The following is a 22,436-nucleotide window of genomic DNA, read 5'->3' as shown; positions in this document are numbered from 1 at the left end:
TATTTGTATGTATTACCATTGTTGATACAAATGAGGAAATCTCCAGGTCATGTGATTCATTACCCCTTCTGTGTCGCCATGGCCACATGTCTTTGACCTGACCCCCTACACTCTAGGAACTTAGACACTAAGTGGTATGGTTTTCATGGTATAGTGAAAATTGGAAGACATATAGGGTGTCATCACTTCAGTGACAGTTCAGAAAATATTCACCCTCCATCTGCCACTGTGAGTGGAGCGTACTTTCCTGTCCCGATGATACTGGCCTTGGCCATCTCACTGACTTTGACCATTGACACGTTAGCAAGTGTGACACAGACAAAAGCTTGAAATGTACTTACACAGTGGAGTTTCCTCCTCGTGCCTACCTTCTCACATCTCTGGGAATATGCCCCAGAGAGCCTGCTGGTCCAGAGAGGATGACAGACTTATGAAATAGACCTGAAACCAACCTGCAGCTTGTAGCAAGCAAAGCCCAGTCTGAGCAACCTAACTAACCCTGACTTGACCCCAAGACACATGAATGAATACAATTTTGAATGAAACAAAAACATTTTATTGGAGTGTTTCCTAATGGTAGTAACTAGCTAACACTAGAACCCGGGATTGCATTTCAGCTCGTCCATCTTAGTTCTTCACATTGGCCAACTTTCTTAACTCCTTACACTCTCAGCTTCTTCATCTGTAAAATGGATTTAATAAAAAAAAACAAACTTCATGGGTTTCTGTTGATGGGGAGGTCAGATGATATGTAAGAAGCACCTGATCAATGCTCAGTAGTTTTTTTCTCTCAACATCTGAAAGCTTCGTGCATGTTTCCTGGTTGCCTACTAGAAATATGCAAGCAAGCTCAGCTCCCAGATGTGGACTCTGGCCAGGGTTTTTGGACTGCTCTGGCGTGCTCCTTGCTGACTTCACCAATCTTCATTCTTCTCTCTCAATAGTGGTTCCAACACTTTTTTTTTTTTTTTTGCTTGAGAAATTTCAATAAGTGTGTAGCACTAGTTGGATGGTCCATGCTGGTATTTGAGCTTCCAATATGTGTTTATAATTATGCTGTATTATCTTAATTACAATGATGTGAGGAAGGGAGTAGGGGGGGAAGGATTTAAAAAGAAAACCGTTCAGAAAAATGCTCGTGAAAAATAACCCAGTTAGGGGATGACAGGCCTGTGATTGGGGTTGTAATTGGAAATGGCACTATTAATACAATACTTATTCATTCTATATAATAAAAAAAATGGGCGCACTTTTTGCAATTATCCAATTCCAAATGAAATTAACATTCCGTGGCAATTCCCATAAATGGTTAGTTTTCACACATCGATGGAGACAATTAGCTTGGAAGTGAATGACGGCCGTGACTGGGGACAGGGTGAGATAGGGAGGGTCATGCCCGTCCAGAAGGACAAGAGTGAGAAAAGAGATTCAGACATTGCTGAAGATTGGAAAACCATGAAGATCAGAGCAGGCAATATATCTGGTATCCAGGAAAGGCAGTGAGATTCCAAGGATTAGACTTGCCAGGTGTAAGCCATAGACGTTCTGTGATAAGCTTATTGAACACGTGAGTGCAAATATTTGCACGAACTGAGTTTACTTAAGTTTTAAGTTCAGATGTCCACAAACCCCCCTGCTCATTAAACTGGTACCCTCCTTGGCTGTCTGATTGAACCCGTAGTCCTCTAGAAACCCTAGAATCTGGGTCATGGTCTTGCCCAACAGTCTCTGCCCTTATGCCACTTACTCACTGGGGTTGATGGTCAGATGAAGAAATTTCTTCTTCTATGATTATATTTTTCTTTTCTGTAATGAATGTTTTGATCAAGTTTTGCAGGCAAGTTGATTATGGCAAGGAAAACCATCAGTGATTCTTTTATAATTGGAAAGGGGAACATTCAGATAAATTTAGATATATTGAGATATAGTTACCTCTCAACTCATAATCAGATACCATTCCCAGGGGGAAAACCAGGATGCATTCATGACTTCTCTGTATCTCCTCCAATTTAGATCTAAGTTCTATCGTTCCTGTCTATTCTAATGCCTATATATATATATATATATATATATACACACATATACATATATATTTTTTTTCAAATATATATCTTGCTTTCTATGTCCTTTTTTTCATTTTTTTATTTTTAAAATTTTTTTTAACGTTTTATTTATTTTTGAGACAGAGAGAGACAGAGCATGAACTGGGGAGGGGCAGAGAGAGAGGGAGACACAGAATCGGAAGCAGGCTCCAGGCTCTGAGCCATCAGCCCAGAGCCCGACGCAGGGCTCGAACTCACGGACCGCGAGATCGTGACCTGAGCTGAAGTCGGACGCTTAACCGACTGAGCCACCCAGGTGCCCCTATGTCCTTTGACATTGCCATAGTCAGTATCTGTATTTACTTTGGTCTGGACTTACACAGCCTCTTGTATAAATGCAATCACTAAAATTCGTCCAGTGTTAGTATCTTGACTCAACCAGTAACTAGTATTGCACCCTGAACACAATTTGAATTCTAAGCTTAAATTCTTCTACAAAGAGCAATTTATTGAAGTGCTTATGTCATACGGCTGTTCTGAGTATTAAATTGAAAAATTCAGGTTAAATGCTTAGCACAGTTACTGGCACATGCTGAGTGGCTCAATACATTTCAGCTCTTTTTATCATGATTATCATTATCCATTCTTTCCTCTCTTCCACACTGGCAATCACATTGATCTTTCTTAAGTACCTCTCTGACAGTACCTTTCTTCTGATGAAAATCTTCCTATGTACCCATATATTTTAAACACCTGTATGTGTAATCTTCCCTGTTATACAGACTGCAGTTCAAGTCTTCAGCTTGGCATTCTGGCTTCTCTCTGATGTGTTTGTTCACAGCCCTCTTCTCACCTGCTCTGCCGCATTGTCCCTCCAGGAACGCGGAACTCCAGCCGTTATAAGTGACTTGTCAGGTTTTGAACTGAAGATGACTTTGGAGCTTTGCATCTTTATATATTTGCCACTTTGGAAAACTCCCTCATCCTTGTTTGATCTACCACACCCAGCATCAAAAATGTGGCTTTAGTCCCTGTGCTCTGAAGTCAGCCAGACAGGTGGACTTTTCTCTGTACTTGGCTTTCTGGATATGGGAGCTCCATAGCTTCCTCTGGTCTTTTTTGTTTTTGTTTTTTATTTTGGTTGCTTGATTCATGAGGTAATTGAGGAAGTCTCTTTTATGTTTAGCCCAACTCAGTCCAGCTGTAATTTAGCTTCATCCTGGTGTAATTCACTGCATCATCAGGCTCTTTTGAGAACTGACTCTGAAATTTCACCTGGATGACTGACTTCCAGCAGGTTTCTCACTGGCTTGGATCCATGTGTCTTTTTTCATTCCCATCTGTAATTGCTAGAGATGTGCATGTTTCCCCTCCATTTTCCTCATCTGCATCCAAATACAGCTCAAGAGTAGATGCTCTGACCATGAAGAGAGGCAGGTGGGAGGTTAATGGGCTCCCTTCTTGTCAATGTCTTCTTTGCTCGGGCATCATTAACTTACTACAAACAGGTGGAGACTTGCCAATCTGCTGCACAGCTCAGGACTTGCTACTGTATCTTAGCTATGCTCTACCTAGAACCAGACAATGGATGAATTGATTCTGAGCCCAGATGCATGGACAGGAGGGTTGGTGCCTGTGTGTGTGTTGGAGGGATAAAGAAAGGGATTTGGAGGTGGGGGGGGGGCATCTTCCCGATCTTATGCATATGAGAACGAGGTGAACTTGAGTTTCTGCTAAGGCAAAGACAATTCATTGTAAGATTTTTTTCTTCCTCCATAATTATTGAAAATCATTTATAATAAAAATTAGAACCTCATTGTCTAAATTTACAGAATAATGGACTTTTAGGATTATCATTGATCTGGTCTTTTAGTTCATTGTTACTTAATATTTGAATCTCTTCTATATATATTTGGAATGTGGCACCTTTGTTTGATTACTTTCAGTGATATAGTGGGTTCCTAAGATAATAATATTACTATTATAGCTGTTACCGATACTATTATTCTTAAGATTATGGATCTTGGTACCAGACATATCTAAATTTGAATCCCATCCCTCCCACTTACCACCTGGCTTATCTTAGGCCAGTGGTTATCAACCAGGGATGATTTTTGCTCCTCCAGGGGTATTGAACAATATCTGGAGACACTTTCAGTTGTCACGACTTGAGGACGGGACTACTAGCATCTAATTGGCAGAGGCCAGGGAGGCTGCTAAACATCCTATAATAATACATAGGACAGTCCTCACAATAGGGAATTATCCAGCCTCAAATGTAAGTAATGCTGAGGCTGAAAAACCTTGCTTTAGTCAAGAACCTGAATGTAGTCAAGGTCCATTTTCCCATCTGTTTAAAAAAAAAAAAAGGTAGAGAGTTTGCTTCACAGCATCATTGAAAATTAAATCTTGGACATCTTACCAGGGGCTTGGCCCAATGTAAGTATTAAAAAAATGACTCTTGTAATTATAACATCTAATAAGCATGTATTGTGGTGCATGGGACATAGCAACAGTGGTAAGAATAGCAAACAATAGTATTAGAAGCAGTATTAGTCCCGCAGCCCTTCAGATAACTGTAGCTCCTGTCTTAATGTTCCTCGTGATACCATTCCCAGCCTTCGTCTCAGACTCGCTTCTCACACCTGTCTTGTTCTACTTTGCTAATAATACTTTTTTTTTTATTTTTAAAAAATGTTTCTTTGACAGAGAGAGAGAGAGAGCAAGTGGGGGAAGGGCAGAGAGAGGGGGACAGAGGATCTGAAGCAGGCTCCGCAGTGACAGCAGAGAACACAACACAGGGCTCAAACTCACGAACTGCGAGATCATGACCTGAACCAAAGTCAGATGCTTAACTGAGCCACCTGGGAGCCCTTATGTTGCTAATATTTTTAATGTGACATTCAGATCTCAACACAGGCCCCTGGGTGTGGTCTGAGCAATGCATGTTGGAGCTGTTGCCTTCTGGGTCTAAGGCTTTATGTTTCTATTAATGTTGTTTTTGCAGTGGTCGCCTTACCGTTCCCTCACACTGAGATCTCTGATGCTCAAATTATTGAGTGGAAATGACATAAGTGAGGAGGGGAAGGAGGAACACCCAGCTGAATGTGTGTTTATGACATGTGCATTTTGGTGAGGACTCCAAAAAAATCTGCTTGGACACTTACGGCTAACCCAGGCATGTTGGGTCCAGCTTCTGGAGGTTTAAATCAGGAGATGACTGATAAGAGCTAACAGGTGAGGAAGAAGAGGCAGACACTCAAGAGGAGAGAGATAGCACATGTGTATAATTCCAGAATACCCCTTATCAGAACAGCAGCAGGAGCATAGGATCCCTTCCAGGGCTCTCAGAACCCACAGTGTTGCCACTACAGGATCTTGGTTTGAAGGTTCTGTCACAGCCTCTCTCTCTGTCTCTCTGTCTGTCTCTGTCTCTCTCCCTTCCTCCCTCCCTCTCCCTCTCTCTCTCTTTTTTTTTTTTATCACATTTCTCTACCTCATTGTGCACATTGAACAAAATGAGAGCATTCCTCAAGACCCATCTGCCCGTGCACGCAGCCTCCCTGTGCAAATGGCTCCCTAGGATGGATCTCTATTATTTCACCAAAAAACATCAGAGGAGGAATTTGTTCTGCTCTGCTAAAGACATGATTTCCAGTTCTTTCTACTGCCTTAGCTTAGTTTTTTGACTGCTCCCTGGGAAAAGGATGGAGGAAAAAAAGGAGGTATCCATAATACTTAGCTGAGCTAGTTTAACCAGGACTGAATAAGGAAAGAAGAAGATAATTCAAGATCATCTAACCATGGAATAAAACTAATTCCTCAGATACATGTGTGAGCCCAGATCCACTCAGCAGCTCCCGTAGGTGCTTGGGATAGCTTCAAGCATGCCACAGCCTAGTCCCTCTTTTGTTCCCTCCACATCCTTCTCCTGTTCCTTCTGCTGTCTGCATCATTTCAGTAGTGATTAAAACCACAGGAATCAGACCAGCCTGGGCCCCAGATCAAGCTGTGTCCCCATAGGGTGATACTAATGTCACCTGTTCCCCAAGCTTGTGGCGAGTGGGATATGAGCTCATGGTGCCTGGCATAAACACTCAACAAGTCAACAAATACGAGTGGTATCACTAGTGTGCTTATGGAAACCTTTTCTGTGGACCTCCTCAACCCCATGAAATAGATCAAGAACACCTGAGGATCAAAGAGGCAGGGTCACTGAACTCAAGGGTGATGTATGCTAGTAGGCAGATCTGGGATTCGAACCTCAGTGTTTCTGCCATGTTGCTTTGTCTCACTTCTTTGTATGGACGTTGGCGGTATGATTAAGGATGTGAAAAAACAACTTAGAAGCCCAGTCTTTGTTAAGCTATAGCGAAATGGCAATATTACAAACTGTATAGAGGCCCAGCTTATCACATGCTATAACATGCATTTCACAGAAATGTTTATTTCTTGAGGCTCAGTGAGGCTGGCTGAGGTATCCAACGTCACACAGCAGCTGAGATGGAACTGTAGATTGGGTCTTCTCCCAGATCTGCTGAGTTTTCGATTTGGGATTCTCTGCTCTCCCCTCCTACCGGTGTTGCTCTCTGGTTTTCTCCTTTCGTTTTCGTGTGGTGGTAGCCTGTAATCATGAATAATAAAGCAAACCTGCTCTCACTGTCATGGAGGAATGGGAAATTGAAATTATAAGTCATTAAATGGAAAATCCCGAGCTTTATAGTAACGCCAACTCAGCCTCAATCCATTACTGCCTATATATTTAGCCAGTCTATTTTTAAGAGTTTAATATTGAGAAATAGGACATATTTATAATGCAGCTGCATTAATTTTACTCCAAAATTCCTGCCATTTGCTATAGTTGACTTACGTGTGTTTAAATTTATAACCACCCTTTTGCACTGGGAAGATAGGCCCTTAGTTTAAAGTAAGATGGGTGGTAAGCCTGCCAGTTGAAGTAGTAAGATTGTACAAATTCCATATTCTGCTCCCTGGTAAGCCCCCTCCCCCACCATAGCGTGGCTTAGTGATGGACTTATGTCACAATGTGTATCTTTCATTCAGTGCCCAGTCATACGCACCTTGAAACCTTTGTTCATTCATTCACCAAGCATAGCCCACCCCTGCAGGCTCTGAACAGATGCGTTAATAGTCTTTATGTCACCACAGAGGCACAGCTCCGTTTTGGGTCATTGTTATTTCTTAGATGTTCTTCATAATTGCTATTAATAGGGACTAAAGGGAAGCTGGCTAATGGGTTACTTTCATCAACTCCAGTGTGCAAGCCAGTTCATTAAATCACGTTTATTGGTCGCCTTCCAAAACAATCCATGGAGTAGTATTTAAAGATATTTGTCCAGCGCTGCTGCTCAGAGGTTATATGACATTGGAAAAATTAATTAACCTTGGTGTGCCTCACTCACCCATTTGTAAGATGAAAATAATAATACGTATCTCGACAGGTTGTATACCAGTCAGTCAGGCCACAATAGTGCGGCATAACAACCAGCTACAAAATCTCAGTGGCATCATATGATAACCATCAGTTTGTCATGTGTCTGAGGATTGAGTGGAATGTTCTTCTCATCTTAGGTTTGCTCATCATCTGCAAGTGGCTGGAGTCAGTGACTGGGCTCTAAGAGTAGGGTGACTCTGTTCCTTGCTGCAGAGGTGTGAATCTACGGTGTGTCATTCATCCCGTGTGCACCAGCAGGCTAGCTGGGACACGTCTTCCTCATGGTGCTGGCAGGTGTAACCGTGTGAGCAGAAGTCTGTGGTACCTCTTGAAGCCTATGCTCACAACCGACATACGCTGACTTTTACCCAAATACCGTTGGCCAAAACAAGTCACACAGACAAGAGCAAATCAAAGAGCAATGAAGTGCATTCCATATATAATGAGGCTCTAGCAAGGGTGCCAGCAGGGTGGGGGAGGCAGGGTGAAGAGACAAGGCTAATAACTCCATGCACGACAGCCATTATGAGAAATACATTAAATCATAGCTATGTTTACCTTAAAACTTACACATTGTAAATACTCCATAAATGGTGAATATTATTATTACTGCTATTAATGATTACATGACTAATGAGATGTCCTTGAAAATTGGAATGGTATATATTTTTTTTTTAATTTTTTTTTTCAACGTTTATTTATTTTTGGGACAGAGAGAGACAGAGCATGAATGGGGGAGGGGCAGAGAGAGAGGGAGACACAGAATCGGAAACAGGCTCCAGGCTCTGAGCCATCAGCCCAGAGCCCGACGCGGGGCTCGAACTCACGGACCGCGAGATCGTGACCTGGCTGAAGTCGGACGCTTAACCAACTGCGCCACCCAGGCGCCCCTTGGAATGGTATATTTAAGTGAACCTTGGTATTAGATCAACCAGAGAAGTCTAAGCTAACTCTCTGGTGGGAAATGTGAAACCGAGAAAAGATAAAGTTTCTGGGGAGGAAGGGAGTAGGGGTCCAAGGGTGGGCATCTCCCCTCTCTGCTGCCAGAAAACAGCTTCCTCTGGCTCATGATGATGGAGCTAGATCTTTATCAGCAACACATATGTTTGAGGCCTGGTAATTCCTAGAAGTCAGAGCACGAACTTGAAAAGCATGGCAAAGCAAGGCAGGAGGGTAGACAGAGGGCCATGAGCAAAAGTTTTGGATCCAGGATTTGTGTTACAGCCATATCCAGGTCCCAGATTATGGCTACATCTCTGGGGTAACCATGATGGGATTGGCTGAAATAGAGTGGAGATGAAACCCATGAACTCTACAGGAGCCAGAGATGATAGTAAAATTTATACTTGGGAGGACAACAGGGAGTCAGAGTCCATAGTCCTTAGTCAAAGGTGATGAGTTACCCAAAAAGGAAGGGAAGGACTCAGCATGCATTAGGCTTTGACTCGGTGCAAGGCCTTCTGCAAGCTTATCTCACTTAAGCCGGCTAACAATAATGGTAATAAAGGCTATACTTTGCTGAATGCTTAATCCGTTTTGGGTACTGAGCTAAGCACTTTGCATATGTCATTGCATTGAATTTTAACCAGCAAAACCCCACAAAACCCCATACTTCTGCAGGGAGATTTATGCTCAGGGTTTTACAGGCCAAGAACTGGGTCTTAGGGCAGTGTAAGAAACACACCCAACACCTAAAGCCACATCGTGCATGAAGAGAGAATGGCGGTTACACCCAAGTCTGTCAGATTCCAGGACATGCATGCCCTGTACCCAGAGCATCTGAGGCAACAGGAATAGGCACAGGAAAGGGTGGTGGGGCTGGAGGGCAGGGCTTTCTAAAAAGGGGGCTTTTTGATCTAGGGTTTGGGGAAGGAGGTAGGAGTATAGCAAGAGCCACCCTTCTTCCCAGCTGCAGATGGATGTTCTCGGTAATAAAATCATCCCCCACTTTAAGCTCAAGAAGCACCAAACCAAGTGGAGCTTTCTCTACAGTCCTTGCCCCCGTCGCCTGCTGATGGCACTGTTTATATAGCCCTCTTTACCTGGCCCTGAATTCCTTAAGGCTCAGGCGAGTTGGCATCAACTCCAGGAATTTCCCACAGCCTTTGTACTTGCAAAAGGAATTGGAGAGCGTGTTCTCAGTGTTCTGGTCACACCTCTCTGGGCATTTAGCACCCTCTATCCTCATGACACTGTTTTAAAGGAGGGGTGATCTTCAGTCCATCACTGTGTCCCCAGTGCCCACTTCTGGATACAGCACCCAGTGATGGTGGTGGCTGAAGAATTCCATTTGTACAATGTAAGTGGCCCTCCATTCCCAGGACATGCAGACCCCCCCCATACTTGGCCTTCCTGTGTAGTTACAGAAAGGATGAATCTGGAAGAGGAATCTGGCTAGCTCCTGTGAATCCCAGCAGATTCTGGACTTGAATATGCCCCACAGGTTTGGGCAGAAGATCCACATTTGCTATGACTGATGTGCTTAAGATCTTTTTGGCAATAAAAACAACAGTATTAACTCTCATTTTTTAAATGCTTCCTCTGCATCAGGCACTGTGATAAGCATTTTAGCATCTCATTTAATCCAAAAAACAGCTTTATGAATTTGGAATCGCAAACCTCAGCTTAACACTTGGGGAAGCTGAGACTTTGGGTGGTTAAATGATTTGCCCACATCTCACAGCTGGTGGGAAATGGGGCTTATTATTCCGAACAGCAGCTGATTCCAAAGCCTTTCCGTAGCCACACCTTGCTGTCCAGGTGGTAAACAAGTGACCAAGAAGGTGTTGACCCTACCTATCCAGTTACTTGACCCTTTCCCTCTTGAACATGACTTGTTTGTCTGTTGATTCAACTCCAGCCCAAACTTTGGAAACCTCTTTTGCTTCTCCGGGCTCTATAAAATAGGAGATTGTAAGGATAACATTACTGAGAGATAAGAAGACTTTGTGAATTCAAGAGCGGTGTTCTTGCGGTTACCGTATTCATTTTAGCGAAAGCACAATTTCATTTACATTTAGAATACAGGGCCACGGAGCTGGAAAGAATCTTAGAGGCCATCTGTGTCCTGGCTAGGAGGCCGTGGAACCAGCTCCAGAGAATCTGGAAAGTATTGTGTTGTTAACAGAACAGAGGGAAAGATCACTAATTCTAATTCCGTCATTCAAACTTGATACAGTTCTCCAGCAGAAATTATGACCACCCTACAAGTCTGCAGTATTAGCTGACAGGCCCAAGATCCTGTATATAAGAAAAGGCTGTTCCCAAGTTTTCCAATTTATATTTGCTGCTGTGTGTTCATTTGTCTTGCCTGTAGGCGCTTGCTTGAAGATAAGCTGTAGCAGGCATCAAAGGTTTCAGAAAATGTGTGTGAGAAACAAGCTAAAACGTGAGAAAATTCTATCCATCAACTTTTTATCCCTGAGAATTTGGAAGGGGTGGCCATTTAGAAAAAAAGCGTATATGGGTTTTACATTTGTTCTGGAAGCGGAGTATAGTCATCTGGCTAAGGAATGCTGACTGTTCTTAATTTTTGTTTTTTCTTTTCATGAAGAGGGTGGCTCCTACATGAGATGTAATGTTGGATTCAGTGATTGGACTCTCGCAACTTCCAAACTTGATGGCTTTTTCTATTTATAGCAGGTCTTCCCAGCTGGCGTGTGCTTTAAAACTGGGATGTCTTCTTTTATTACCGTCCCCCCAAATCCTGGCATCTAGATGTGCTCAGTTTAAAGCCTGGAGACACAAGCGAGGTCTGTATTTGTCAGGGTTGCCCAGAGAAACAGAATTAATAGAAGCGCTTTCTGTATCACCTATTGATTATATATATTTTCTATCTCTCCAGCTGTCTACCTCTTTCTGTCTCTATCAGCATCTATCTAGAGGTTTGTTTGTTCGTTTATTTGTTTATTTGTTTTAAGGAAATGATTCCTGTGATTCTGGAGGCTGACAAGTCCCAAATCATTAGGGGAGACCATTAGGCTAAAGATGCAGGGAGCATTTAATGTTGTAGCTCGAGTCTGAAGATAGTTTGCTGGCAGAATTCTTTGTCCCTTGGGGGAGGTCAGTCTTTTTACTTACTTTTTAAATATTGATTTATTCATTTTGAGAGAGAGAGAGAGAGAGAGAGAGAGAGAAAGTATGAGAGAGCAGGGAAGGGACAGAGAGAGAGAGGGAGAGGGATAATCCCAAGAGACTCTGCACTGACAGTGCAGAGCCCAACAATGGGACTCGATCTTACAACTGTGAGATCATGACCTGAGTCATTATCAAGAGTCAGACCCTTAACTGACTGAACCACCCAGGAGCCCTAGTCTTTCTTCTTTTAAGGTCTTCAACTATTTGCCTTGCTCAAAGTCTATTATGTTAAATGTTAATCTTATCTTTAAAAATTGTTCACAGAAATATCTAGAATAATGCTTGACCAACTATCTAGATACCATGGTCTAGACAATTTTATACATAAAATTGAACATCACTACATCTGAGGTTAAAGTTATCTTAGAATTTGGGGAATCGGAGAAGAGTAGTGGAAACAGGAGACCTGAGAGTTGGACTTTGGTCTTCTGTGGACTTTTATTGTGACTTTGTCTCTTAGTGCCTTTGTTTCCACATCTAAATAGAAGAGGAACTATACTGGGGTGCCTGGGTGGTTCATTCTGTTGAGGGTCTGATTTCAGCTCAGGTCATGATCTCACGGTTCGTGAATTCAAGCCCTGCATCAGGCTTGCTGCTATTGGCACATAGCCTGTTTTGGATCTTCTCTCTCCCTCTCTCTGTTACCCTCCCCCGCTGCCTGCCTATCTCTCTCTCTCTCTCTCTCTCTCTCTCTCAAATGAATAAATATTTTTTAAAAAGAAGGAACTATGTATTTTCTAAACGAATTTTCTTTAAAAAATTTTTTCAATGTTTATTTATTTTTAAGAGACAGAGAGACAGAGCATGAGTAGGGAAGGGGCAGAGAGAGAGAGGGAGACACAGAATCCAAAGCAGGCTCCTGGCTCTGAGCTGTCAGCATAGAACCTGACATGGGTCTCTCACCCACAAACCGTGAGATCATGACCTGAGCCAAAGTCAGATGCCCAACTGACTGAGCCACCCAGGCGACCCTAAATGAATTTTCAAAGTGGGTATTTTATAATGCAGATGATTTTCAAAACGAATGAATGAACAAATGAATGGATGAATGGATGGATAGATGGATGGATGGATGGATGGATGAATTGACCGACTAGTCATGAAGCCAAAGGGTGAACAGTAGGAAGTTTGGTGATGACTGCTCTTTCTTGAGCACTTACTATGTTCTAGGAGCTCTGTTAGACAATTTATGTACATACCTCCGTTCTGTCCCCCCACAGCCCTGCAGACAGTTACAAAGGAAGAAACTGAGCACCACTGTCAAGGAGAAGAGAGTAACTCAAGCTCACACAATGGCAAAGTTGACATTGTAACCTGAGTGACTTTTTCACTCACAGTAGTCAGTATGGTCAGTTAATATCCACCTGTGGCTTGGTTCTCTGAACTTAGGTTCTGTAGTGAGATGAAGCTGAGAAAATGGGGCATGAGTTGAGCCTGAGCCTAGGACCTCCAGGCTGGACAGTCTTGGCCATCAACACTGAGCAAGATTCCTCTGGCATCGCTGCTCACTCTCCAATCAGGTTGAGCCCCTGGCTCCAGACAAGGCCGGGTGCTTGGGGCTCCTTGCCTGGATGGTCGAAGAGGGGCTGGCCTGTCAGAGTCACTTTCCAGGCCCTGAGAAGTAACCACCAAACCCCAAGACTGGGCTATCCATTTCCATCCACCAACAAACCAGAAAGAATCTGTGTAGGTGAGTGCAATGGATGGAGCTAGGGTCATCAGTGTCGCTGTAACCTGGGTCCAAATCCCAGCTTTGCCACTCCTAAGCTGTGTGACCCTAGGAGGTTCTTTAACTTCTCTGAGTCTCAGTTTCCTCATTTTGAAACACCAGCTAATGATCCTTACCTTTCAAGCTTGTTAGGAAGAATAAAGGAGGAAAGTACAAGGAGATGCCAGGCTCTTTGGCCTGGCAAAGAGTTGGTATTCAAGCATTGTGAATTTTCTTCCTACACAGGCTAGATGAGTCTAGAAAAATGAAAGAGGGTGATGAAAGTGAAACAGGAACCTGTATAAGTGTTGGTCATAGGGCATCCCAGGCTGTGTGGGGGAGGCTCTGAATGCAGATGGTGGGGTTCTAGGGTGGACACAGCATGTGGTGCCTGGAGTGCAGGGCGGAGGACCAGGCTGCCGCTTGCCTGGTATCTGGAAACTGTATGCCTTTGCAAAGGCCCTCAAGGTTTGCCCTGTCTTCCACCTCTCCTTCCCCTTCTCCTGCCTCCTCTTCCCCTCTCCTGGCCTTGCCGCTCCTCCCCCCCACCCCCTGCCTTCCTGTTCCCTGTGTATTATTTTCCTGCTCTCTCTCCTCCCCTTCCACTCTTCTCTGCCCCCTCCTCTTTTCACCCTGCCTTTACTGCTGAGCACACTTTTCCTTTCCATTCTTGTTTTCTCTTTTCCTCCCTCCTCCCCTTTCTCTCTTCCCTTCTCTCTGTCTTGGGGGCCGGGGGGCGGCCTCTCCTCAGGTGCCAGCGGTCTATACCCATTAAACTTGACAGTCTCTCACATGGTAGAAAGAGATGGCTTCCCCCTGCCCCCTCCTTTCCTGGGCCCGCCGCGATGCTCAGATCAAGCACCATCTGTTGCATTCATCCAGGCAACGGGTGAACATTTTGCTGCTCTAGGGAGGCAGAGCTCAGCGGGTACCAGGAGGTAGTGTGGCTTGTTTGGACAACGTGATATATTGATATTGATAGAACTACTGAAAGGGATCAGAGGGTTGGGGGTGGGGGGGAGCAGGAGGCAGGATGCGATAGCCCACGGAGGGGCTTGTACAGGCACTTCCCCTGTAAGTCTGGGTTCCCGGCACTGCCGCCCAGCAAGAACAGCCAAACAGATGGATGAGATTTGCTACAGTCCCGATCAGAAACCCTTGCAGCTCAGAGGAGCAAACCTTCCCTCCCCGTGTCTGCCTCTCCTTCTAGCCAGTCCAGTCTGTATCCATTTAGGAGAAAAGAAAGCAGAAATAGCAGGATGAGAAGAGGCTGATCTTTAGAATTGGTGAATGTCAGAAGCATGACGGAAGGGGATGCTGTATCAGTCAAGGTCTCAGCTGGACAAAGAAGGCACCTTCAAATGAGTCTTTAAGGAGAAACTCAACGAAGCGATTATTTATGGAGGCGTAGGCAGAGTGAAGAGAACCAGCATGAAGGTATGGAGGAACCAGGGACAGGAAATATCAGGAAGCCACTACTAACTCCTTGAACTGAAAGGACAGGGAGAAGAAATGGTCTTCCTGGAGCCTGTGAGGATGGGATCTGTAGACAGGGGCCCCTAGCAGAAGCTGTAATTGTCTAGTGTCCCAGACTCTCAGGAATAGCGTGCAGAGACCAGAAAGGAGCAAGGGAAGACCTACTTCCAAATTCTTGCCTCCGGCCTCCTACGTCCCACTGGGCAAAGCTAACTGATAGCCAAACAACAAGGAGCAGAGATGTGGTGCATAGAAGGTCTGCCTCCAGAACGTGGGGCGGGGCAGCATGAACCTGGGGTGGCAAGGGATCAGGGGGAGCAAATGGAGAACAGCCAGTACAGAGCAGGAATGAACACATGTTCCATTGTTTGCACTGTGCCGGAAGCTCATGTTCTCAACCACTACACATAGTGCTTCTGTACTTTAACAAGGAGTACGTGTGTGGGGTCTCCATGGAGTCTAGTTCTCTCTTGTGAGTGTGAGATGTGCCTAACCTGCCATCTACTCAGCACCTCTACCTAGACGTCTGGAAGACACCACGTGTTCGTATCTCAGACCCAACTCGTGTTTTCAGTCCTCTGGAACGTGTGCTCTTCCAGGGCTCTCGTGGAGAGGTGCCTTCAGGTGACCATCATCTTGTGTGTGGACTGCTGCACAACTGCACCATTTGCTTGGTTGGTCTTCTCGCTTCCATTTCTGCCCATCTCTCCATAAATTCTGCTCTGCGCTGCTGGAATGATCTTCCCTAAATGAAAATCTGATCAAGTCACTCTTCCGTCTGAAACCGTCCGCGTGTTCTGTCCTTGATAAGCTCCAGAAGGGTTAGGGTTGGTGTTGGGGTTAGGACTTCTGCCTCGCCAGCGTGATCTCTTGCCAGTTGTTTTCAGTGTTTCAGGCCCAGTGAGTGGTGGAGCAGCCCCTTTCGTATTTCTTCTCCTCAAAGGGCTCTTTGGATTCTTCCGCCCGACTCGTGTTCTCATCACTCACCCCTTCCTTCCTTCCTCATCACTTGATTCACTCATACTCTTTTCAGACCTTAGTCCCACTACGCATTTCTTGAAGCTAGTGTCCATGATGTTCCTAAACTAGGTCATATTCCGCTAATAGAGCTTCTTATATCCTCTTTTAGCTCTCATTTGTGCTATATATCACTTCTAAAATTTTACATGTAGATGTCAGTCATTTCATTAATCTTGGTCTATCTTGTCTATATGGTGAGAATTAGGAGGGTTTTGGTGGTCTTTTCACCATTGTACCTTCTTCTGGACGGCACACTTGTGTCCCCCCCAGAGTCCTATATTGAAGCCTTAACCTCGATGTGATCGTGGGTTGTCTACTTGGACTGACATAACAACATACTGTAGACTGGGGGGCTTAAACAATAGGCATTCATGTTCTCATAGCTCTGGAGGCTGCAAGTCCAAGATCAAGACACCAGCACAGTTGAGTTGTGGCTTGCAGATGGCTTCCTTCTCACTGTGTACCCACATGGCCTTTCCTCAGTGTACGTGTATGTTAGGAGAGCAAGAGGAGAGAGAGTGATTTCTTCCTCTTCTTACAAAGACACCAATCCTATTGGATTAGGATCTCACCCTTATGGCCTCCTTTAACTTTAATTACCTATTAGAAACCCTGTCTCCAAATATAGTCACAATGGGGCTTAGGGCTTCCACATATGAGATTTGGAAGGACACAGTAAAATCCACAGCAGACTGTATTTGGAGTAGATCTTTAAGAGGTCATTAAAATTAAATGAGATCATAAAGGTGGGCCCTAATTGGATAGGACTGTGGTGTTAGAAGAAGAGGAAAAGATCTCTCTCTTCCCCTCCCTCTTTCTCTCTGTCTCTGCAACTCTGCCTCTGGTTCTCTCTCCCTACCCTGTACACAGGGAGAGTGTGACAGTCTGTGAGCCAAGAAGGGAGACCTCACTAGAACACAACCATGCTGGCATCCTGGTCTCAGCCTTCCAGCCTCCAGAACTGTAGAACATAAATTTCTGTTAAGTAGCCCAATATATGACTTTTGTTATGATGGCCTGAGCTAAAACAACATTTCCTGTACTTGTCTCAGATACATTATGGTTTTTCTGAAAACAGTGTTGAATGGATGAATGAATGGACAGGAAGATGAATGAAGGCATGGGTGTTGGCGCACATGTATGGGTCCCTGGATTCCAGACTATAGCTTGCTCTAAACTCGTGACTAGAGTATAGCCCAACCCTTACAATATGGGGCCAATCACTCTCATCTCTGGGTTAAAAGACTGGGCTTGGCAGTGATTCTCAGAATTTGGAGGTAGCCTCTTGCTGGAGGGCTGTGCATCGCAGGCTTGGGTAGGGAGTCCCATGTCCGGGATCTCCCTCGTGGTTTATCTTTAAGTATACTCAGTTTAGAGAACCTTGCCAGAGAGCAAGACAGGCAGGTGAGAAAGTTATAATGCCTTCATGTTCCATCTGTATTGTCAACTGTCTTTTCCTTAGCAAACATAGATGCTCTCCTGTGTCATCAAAGACAGAGCTTCTCGCAGAGCCCAGTGCCCAAAACAGCCATCTGGGTATGAGCTACACCCCAGATGCATCCGTCTAAGCTGATAACCTTACCTGGGAAAACAGGAGCTCCTTAGAAATGGGCATTGGTATGTTCAGAAGCCCTCTTTGTCCAGTCCGGTGAAACCCCTTCAAAGAAGTATGAATCTTTTGTGTGTACCATTTCCTGGCCTCAGACAGCAGGTAGCTTAAACCGAAGAAACGTCCTTGCCTCTAGAGACATAGATGGAGGGAGGGCTGAGCTTGAAGATTTCAAAGTTAGGACTCTCTTTGGGAATGTCTCAGAACAAAGGCAGTGAGGCCATTTAGACAATTTCCTTTGCCTCTTTCCTGTTTCCTCTCCTTGCCTTTTATGTTGCCTCTGTCCTTCCTTCTTGAGCTTTTCTGCCTTTTTTTTTTCCTCTTTTATCTTCCACCTTTTTCTCGGTGCCCTTCTGACCTCACTCTCACCATTCTCTGGAACTTTCTACCTGTCTCAATTTTGCAATTTTATAGAAATGAGGCTACTAACTCCATCGAGGGTATTGATAAAAATGGAACATTGGGCTGGGAGTTAGAAGACTTGACTTTGCCACTTGCTAGCTTGGAGTGTTATATGCCTTGTTCGGGGAGGGGGGCCTCGGTTTCCCTAAGTTGGGATATTGTACCAAGTGATCTCCGTATCACAGTACTATAGTTTTATGTCCTCAAATGTTGTTTGACCCATGGGCTCCCATCTTCCTTCACTGCCACTGTTTTGTTCAGGCCACCATGGCGTCTGGCTGGCTACCACACCGCTGCACTGGCCTCTCTCTCTACCTCTACATGCGTTCGCCATCCTCTCATTAGGAACTATTGTCAAAGGGACTTATTTTGAACATACCAGTTTTCTGTTTAAAACCTTTCGGGGAATAACTTCTGCCATTAGGATGCAATCCGAGCTCCTTGATGTGACTGACAGTGACCTTACCTCTCTGGCCTCATCTTCTCTTTGCACGCTCCCTTGGAGCCACATCGAACTGTCAGTTGCTCAAGCACCATGCTCTTCCTGGCTTTGGATCCTTGCACATGCCTCTCCTCCTACCCAGGCAATCTTTCTTATGCTAAATCTCTTTAGTAACCCTACCCTGATTCTACCCTCTTTGCTAATTCCTACTCATTCTTAAGGTGTCTGTGTATATAGTGTCTCTTTCAGGAAGCCTGCCTTGATTCCCGATGGATGACAAGACCCTTCTTGGTGCTCCTCTAGCATTCTGTACTGTCCTATCGCAAAAGTATTGCAGTTTTGGGAATGCCTGGCTATGTGTCCTCCCAAGCTATGAATTCCTTGAATCATGGATTGTGTCTGACTTTTCACCACCATATCTCAAGGGCTGGGGGGGGGATGCCTGCAACATGGTGTGTGTTGAATGCACAAGTGAGGAGGCCAACAGATACATCTATACTGGCACCTGTGGCTTCTCCATCATTATGGGTCAGGGAGGGAGCTCCAGGGACTCAGGGTGGCCAGGCCCAGTCCTCCAGGGGCCAGGGGTGGGCCGAGCCCTAACCTCAGCCCCATTGCCCACCCTGTAGCAGCAGCTGAGGCGACGCAGGAGACAGTGGAGTCCCTGATGCAGAAGTTCAAGGAGAGTTTCCGCGCTAACACGCCCATCGAGATCGGTCAGCTGCAGCCAGCCCCGCGCAGGGCCTCAGCAGGGAGGCGGAAGCGGAGGAGCAAGTCTCGAGGTAGGCCCTTCCAGCACCTCTTGCCAGGGTGTCAGCGGGCTGTCCCCGGGTTCTGCGGGTCCAGGAAGAGTTGTGCCCCCTTCCCTTACTTCCCTGGACTCATAGAATCGTGCCACCTTCTCCCCGATCAGTCATCTCAGCGGAGGCTTGAAGGCAGCAGACCTGTGCCTCTGGGTGTGGAGCCAGTGTCTCTTAGCTTCGGCTGCCTCCTCGGAGATGGGAATGGACCAGCCGTCTTTTGTACAGGCTGAGAAGATTAGCAACAGTCTATGGAAAGTGCCTAACACGGGACCTGACGAGCACAGCCGATGCTCTTTAAATTGTAGCTGGTGTCACTTTGGAGGGCGCAAGGGAGGCAGATGTTCTCATGGAAGGCAGTCCTCAAGCTTGGGTCCCAGAATGGGTTTTGGAGTCACTCTTCAAAATAGTATAGTATCATGGTCAGGCGTAGGAGCGCTGTAAACCAGACAGAATCAAAATGAAGTTCTGGCTCTGCTGTTAACTAATCACGTCACCTTGGGCAGGTGGCTCTGTTTCTCCAAGCCCCTCTTATCACAGGGTTGTTACACTTTCTTAGCGTAGCGCCCAGCCCAGCATGCAAGAAAAGGTAGATCTTTCCCTCCTCCTCCTCCTCCTTTCCCCATTCTCTCCTCCTCTTCTTCCTCCTCTTCCTCCTCCTTCTCATCATCATCATCACCGTCACCATCACCTTTTTCTTTCTCTGGTCATCTCTGTGACTTTGTAAATGGGATGAACCCCCTTATCATTGCCTGACGTCCAAACTTCTTCCCTTAAGTCCACTCCATAACCTCCAGCTCCTCTCTGATTCTGGTCTCTCACATCTCTAGTTCCTGTGAACATGGTTGTGATGATGTCACTCTTCTCCCAGAGCTCCATTGGATGTCTGGTGCCCTCGGGAGTGTACAGGCTTGTGAAGGTGACATTCAGGGCCACTGCAGAGCTCTTGTCTCTCTACTGTCTCACCTAAATCTGTGGGTTCCACTTCCATGTTCCTTTCCATGGCATTCTCTCTGTCTGAAATGACCTAACTGGACCCTATAAGCAATTGTTGTCATTTATTGATACTTACTCCAGGCAGCAGGCTAAATACTAAATGCCTCTTACTTGATTCTCACCAATCTTGTGAAGGAGATACAGGGTGATTCCCATTTTACAGATGACATCCCCAAGGCACAGGAAGCTACAGTAACTTGCCCAAAGGGATGCCCTAGTAAAGGAAGAGCCAGGAAGAAATAACCCAGCTGGGTTACAAACTTTTTAACTAAACCACTGTGTTTTATTTTATTTTATTCTATTTTATTTTGAGAGACAGAAAGAGAGAGAATGGGGGAGAGGGGCAGAGGGAGAGAGAGAAAAAATCTTAAGCAGGCTCCACGTTCAACGCTGAGCTTGATTCCACAACCCTGGGATCATGACCTGAGCTGAAATCAAGAGTTGGACACTCAGGGCGCCTGGGTGGCTCAGTCGGTTAAGCGTCCCACTTCGGCCCAGGTCATGATCTCACAGTTCGTGGGTTTGAGCCCTGCGTCGGGCTCTGTGCTGACAGCTCAGGTCCTGGAGCCTGTTTCGGTTTCTGTGTCTTCCTCTCTCTCTGCCCCTCCCCGGCTCACTCTCTCTCTCTCTCTGTCTCAGAAATAAATAAACATTAAAAAAATTAAAAAAAAAAAAAAAGAGTCGGACACTCAACTAACTGAGCCACCCAGGCGCTCCTAAACCACTGTGCTCTGAGCTAGTGAGGTCCTACCTGTTTTCCCAAACTTAGCTTTCATGGCACTCTGTGAAGGTATCACTGCCTGTTAGTCAGAATTCACTCTGAATTCTTCCATGTGTGAGTTCTCCCATATCTTTCCATATGTGTTATGTGTTAAGTGCCGAGTTCATTTTTGTGTAATATAATTTGCTCATCCGGCTCTCTCCTTAGCTAGACGGAGAATTCCTTGACGGCTGGAACTGTCTCACTGTTTGAATCGTCTTGGCATTTGTGGGCCTCAATCAGTGGCTGCATGCATGGTAGACATTGCTTTTTGTTGAGACAACGCCTCGGTCTTTGTCCTGTGAAATCCTGAATCCTATTAAAAAAAAAACCAAGATCGGCACATTAACCTGAGGTCATGAATCGAGGCAGAAGTTGATAATGACGTTCCTTTCTGGAATTCACATGGTAAACCCCAGGTTGAGCCAATGCATAAGATAAGTAAGTTGCTTTGAGGTCAGCAGTGTCCAATACTAATTCCAGCCCAGTGAACTTCCACTGTGCGTGGCTTTCAAAGAATCAACTGGATGTCCCTGAGTCTCAGTCTCCTCTTCTGCACAATGGGGTGTCAATCCCTGCACCAGAGATCACTGTGAAGGTCTGACGAGATGGCGAATGTAGACACGGGGGAACGCTCAGCCAATGTGTGTCAGGAGCTGAATAGAATTCCATCTTGTATTTGTTCTTTCTTATGTTTGCTCAGTGTCCCTGGTAGTTTCATTCAGCTTACTTATCCATCTGTTTTTCTTCCACCACTCACCAAGAATTCCCCTCTGAGACCCTCCCTGCAAATCCAGCCCCTGGGAGTACAAGTGGCTCCTAGTTCATAACCTCCGCCCTTCTCACCGCCAGTCCGAATTCATTTCCTTAGTGTCATGTCCTGAACATGTGTTGTACCACTGAATTCTTTCCCTCGCCCCCTAAACCCCTCTTATGCACCGTAACTGTCTAAATGAGGCCTCTATTTTGGGCATTTGCACCGCTTCTAATAATTCTGCATTAAACAATGCCATAAACCATGTCACGTGGGAGGGTTTTTTTTTTGGGGGGGGTTAGTCATCAAATTTATTTATTTATTTATTTATTTATTTTTTTAATTATTATGTTAACTTTATTATTTTTTTTATATGAAGTTTATTGACAAATTGGTTTCCATACAACACCCAGTGCTCATCCCAAAAGGTGCCCTCCTCAATACCCATCACCCACCCGCCCCTCCCTCCCACCCCCCATCAACCCTCAGTTTGTTCTCAGTTTTTAACAGTCTCTTAGTCTTCATTTTGGAATTTGTTTCCCCCTCTTAGAGTAGAATTTCAGAATTTTACTGTTAATGAAAACCTGTTGTTTGACTTAGATGATGATTGGATATCAAGTTATTTTGATTTGCAAGTCAAATTGGGCCTAGGAGCAACCAAAGGAATGGGAAAAGATATTTGCAAATGACATATCAGACAAAGGGCTAGTATCCAAAATCTGCAAAGAACTCACCAAACTCCACACCCGAAAAACAAATAATCCAGTGAAGAAATGGGCAGAGTACATGCATAGACACTTCTCTAAAGAAGACATCCAGATGGCCAACAGGCACA

General features: G+C 45.0%; 1 protein-coding gene across 3 annotated transcripts in view; it reads left to right on the top strand.

The window, feature by feature from the left end:
• ASTN2 (astrotactin 2) overlaps window positions 1-22,436 on the top strand; it is an 882,297-nt gene that overhangs the window by 244,518 nt on the left and 615,343 nt on the right. For 2 of the 3 annotated variants that reach the window (XM_047068542.1, XM_047068534.1), the window contains exon 4: window positions 18,921-19,073. The exons of the other annotated variant lie outside the window; for it this stretch is intronic. In XM_047068542.1, coding sequence (XP_046924498.1) covers window positions 18,921-19,073 — 153 coding nt within the window. The remainder of the gene's footprint in view (window positions 1-18,920; window positions 19,074-22,436) is intronic. 3 annotated transcript variants of the gene reach the window in all.

Source organism: Lynx rufus, unplaced genomic scaffold (genome assembly GCF_022079265.1).
Source record: "Lynx rufus isolate CCGP_SWC_20201006 ecotype Redwood Valley unplaced genomic scaffold, mLynRuf1.p SCAF_10, whole genome shotgun sequence".
Classification (NCBI taxonomy): domain Eukaryota; kingdom Metazoa; phylum Chordata; class Mammalia; order Carnivora; family Felidae; genus Lynx; species Lynx rufus.
The sequence above is the reverse complement of the archived record's forward strand: the minus strand, read 5'-3'. Positions and strand labels throughout refer to the sequence as shown.